This window comes from Triticum urartu, chromosome 4, assembly GCF_003073215.2.
Source record: "Triticum urartu cultivar G1812 chromosome 4, Tu2.1, whole genome shotgun sequence".
In the NCBI taxonomy this organism is placed as follows: Eukaryota; Viridiplantae; Streptophyta; class Magnoliopsida; order Poales; family Poaceae; genus Triticum; species Triticum urartu.
The window spans coordinates 619,519,110-619,522,470 of NC_053025.1; the positions used below are offsets into that span (position 1 = coordinate 619,519,110).

General features: G+C 42.2%; 1 protein-coding gene across 1 annotated transcript in view; it reads left to right on the forward strand.

The window, feature by feature from the left end:
* Positions 1-2,452, forward strand: part of LOC125555024 (serine/arginine repetitive matrix protein 1-like) — a 102,901-nt gene extending 100,449 nt beyond the window's left edge. Inside the window, exons 3-6 of the mRNA XM_048718346.1 lie at positions 336-1,328; positions 1,559-1,934; positions 2,013-2,069; positions 2,162-2,452. Coding sequence (XP_048574303.1) covers positions 336-1,328; positions 1,559-1,934; positions 2,013-2,069; positions 2,162-2,220 — 1,485 coding nt within the window. The 3' untranslated portion in view covers positions 2,221-2,452. The remainder of the gene's footprint in view (positions 1-335; positions 1,329-1,558; positions 1,935-2,012; positions 2,070-2,161) is intronic.
* Positions 2,453-3,361: the final 909 nt, after the last annotated feature.

A 3,361-nucleotide genomic window follows, 5' to 3' on the forward strand; every position in this document is an offset into this window, starting at 1 on the left:
CGGTCATTCTCATTTGGTGCTGTTTTAGCTCCATGCACACAGACCAAGGATTAAATGTCTTTTAGACACACTGTTTCCTGCCCCTGTTATTGGTACAACCAAAATGGCTATATTAACAAACGAACACCAACTTATCAAGACGAGATACTTTTTGCTCGAGGTAGTATGAGCTCTTAGTTTGAATTTTCTGGTCTCTTGTCCTATTATTTTATTTGTTTTCCAAGAATCTTTTAACTGTTTGCTACACGATAATTTTAATGTAAAAAAATGGCATGCCCTCGCTTGTCCTTTTGATAGGTTTGTTCTTAATATCAGTTACCACCTAAGAATTGTAGTTTTCTGCTGCATTGCTCAAACCAGTGTTTTTCTCGTATTTTCAGGAAGCCGAACAGATTAAACGGCTCGAAAGGCTTAAGCAAGAGAGGCAAAAGAGGATCGCTGCAAGAAGTGGCGCATCTAATCCAACATCAACACCGCCGCAGGCTAAAGCAAAACCTTCTCCAAAGGTTTCTCCCAGTACCCACAAGAGTTCGAAGTTCACTGACGCTGAACCAGGATCCTCTTCGCCTCTAAGAAAAATTATTCCTGCCAGAAGCAGTACCCCAGGGAGTGATCCTCACAAAACAGCCAAAGCAAGCAAACTCGGCGGTGACAGCTCAAGTGCAGTGAGCAAGTCAACCTCATCACTGGCTGAGATCAAAAAGGAGAAAAGTGGCAGAACTGAATCGTCGATTGAGCGATTGAAAAAGCTTGCTGAACCTAAAAGCAATGCTTCGACTGACCATCCTTCGAATCCCAAGTCAGCGAGCGCGGATCACCCACGGAGAAGAAGCTTGCCGTTGCCGGAAGATGTGCAGACCAAGAAAATCTCTGCTATAATGCAGCTCGACGAGACCAAGTCGGCAGCCCTACCAGAGCTGAAAGTCAAATCCCCCCGAACCCCTGCCACTGTCGTTGTGAAGAACAAGGCGGCGGCTAAAGTAGCAAAAGAGGCGCCACGTGGTGGACCTAAAGCACATGCTACTTCAGAAAGTAGAGATGGAAAGAAATCTTCCAACGGTAAAGTTTCAAGGGTAATCAGCAGTGATGACAATGTGGTGGTTGAGAAGACCGTCGTGATGCTTGAAAACGAAGTGGTCTCTACGCCTCCTGTTGTTCTACCTCCTGGAAGAAGTGCAGAGAGCGAAACTCGCAGCGATGACCGAATGGACTATCCCAGTCTGGAGCAGGAGTATGTTGCCATCAGGGCTCCACCTTCTCCCGTTGATCTTCCTGAAGATGCAAATCCTACCATCCATGCATCTGACAACCAGTTGAATTCCTATGAGGTATGTATGATCCAACACTAATACTTCCCCTGTTCATTTACCTGATGCTCTGTTCTTTGGGGTATCTGTTTTGCTGTGTCTCTTCATTAAGTACTTTTGAGCTCGGATTATCTGTGCAGCAGCCTTCAACTAAAATGCAATGTTATTACCATGCTATTAAATCAAACATTGCTTTAAGGTTTGTTAATTAAGCCGACATTGATAAGAGAATTACTGCTTGTTATGGCTAGGTGGATGTGCCTGAGTACAAGAAGGATGAGCTTGAGAAACCAGCCCCGCTGGCTCCAATGGAGGAGAAGCCTTATGAGGCCCCTTTTGCCAGGGTAACATCATTGGAGGATGCTTCAAGCAAGACTCCTGCTTACAACCAGCACCCGTTACCTGCGCAGGAACCCGAGACACTTGCGCGTGCAGCGAGCGTGAGGGCACGCGTACCTGAGCCTGCTGCATATGCAGTCTCAGCCGAGGAGACACATGGAGAAAATGGCAAGCCTCGAAGCAAAGAACCGAAAGGCTTCAGGAAACTGCTGAAATTCGGCAAGAAGAGCCACACTTCAACGATGGATTCTGATGCATCGTCAGTCGACGAAGCCCCTGCAGGAGATGGTAATGAATCAATTTTGATTGCACTATTGCAAGCGCTCGCTCATTGCTGTAACTAACCGTGCTTCATGTTTCATTCAGGTTCGATGCTGAAAAACCTCATTTCACAAGACGACTCTGCAGGCTCTTCTTACAAAGGTATGTACCGTAAATGAAACTAGCATAAGTTAATTTTCTCCCTGAAATGAAATGAAATGAGATAAATGTACATGTTCACTTCACAAATGCAGCTTCTCGGTCCTTCTCCCTGCTGGCGCCATTCCGCAAGAACAAGGTGGTCGTGCTGTGAGGATTTTCTTGTACTATTTTTGTTGTTGATGAGGCCGGCCAACAGCTTGATTGGGTATCGATTGAGATTATTAGTTTGTTGATTTCTTCTAGTAAATACATACATACGTGCATACTATTTCGTATATATATACTTGCACTGTACGCTTGTGTTGTGTTGTTTGTAAGCAGTACTGTATGTGTAATCTGTCCTTTACATTGTATTACAATCTACACATCAACTCTTGCTCCTATATACTTGTGGATCGACTTGTATTGATCTGAAAAGCGGCGTATTAGTTCTGGTGTATATACAATGAAGAATTACTTTCATGAATTCTACGCCCTTTTTTCCAAGCTTTTTTGGACGGAGGGAGTAGTAGTTAAGAAGAGGAAGAGCAAATATTCCGGAGAAACCATTTTTCAAGGTCTTAAAAATCATTTTTGAACTCCCCAACAACCAAACATGTACTTGCGAATAGGAAGAGCAAATATTCCAAACATGTTGTTAAGAATGCAAATAAATTTATCTCATTGATTGAAACTATGGATGATTAACCTTTTTTGTAGCCACTTGTCAGGCCAAAATAATAAAACATGTTCACAGGTTAACGTGCCTATGCAGAATGCTTTTGAGGAAATTCATACAGAATCCTTTCTCAGTGTGCTTGCTTGATCAAGTAATTAAAAAGAAGCATATGCAACAGTAAAGGAAAGAAGCTATTGCCCATGTGAAGATCAAGTAATTTTAGTCTGAGTCTAATCTAGTTTCAAGTTGTTTCATAGATCCGATAAAATTTATTGGCGGTATGCTCAGTAAAAAGTTGTAATGTTTCTGACAGACAAAAGACCAACTGAATAAGCATGGGTGCACAAAGATGAGTGAGAAGTGGCCAAGTTGTACTCATAATCTTAGGCTTCTAAAGGGGTGGAATGTGTTGCTTCTGAAGCACCCAGAAACCATATAAACATCTAAATTTATATACTGAGCATTCATGACAGTTCAAGTAACAACATCAAAATCAAGGAGAGATAGGTCAGATTACACAAAAGGTTCCATCTTCTGAGAAAAGAATACAAAAAATTCGTATTAAATTTTCGTATTCTGAGAAAAGAACAGATTTTTCAGTGCTGTAGAACATGAATAGGAAAACAAATTTTGC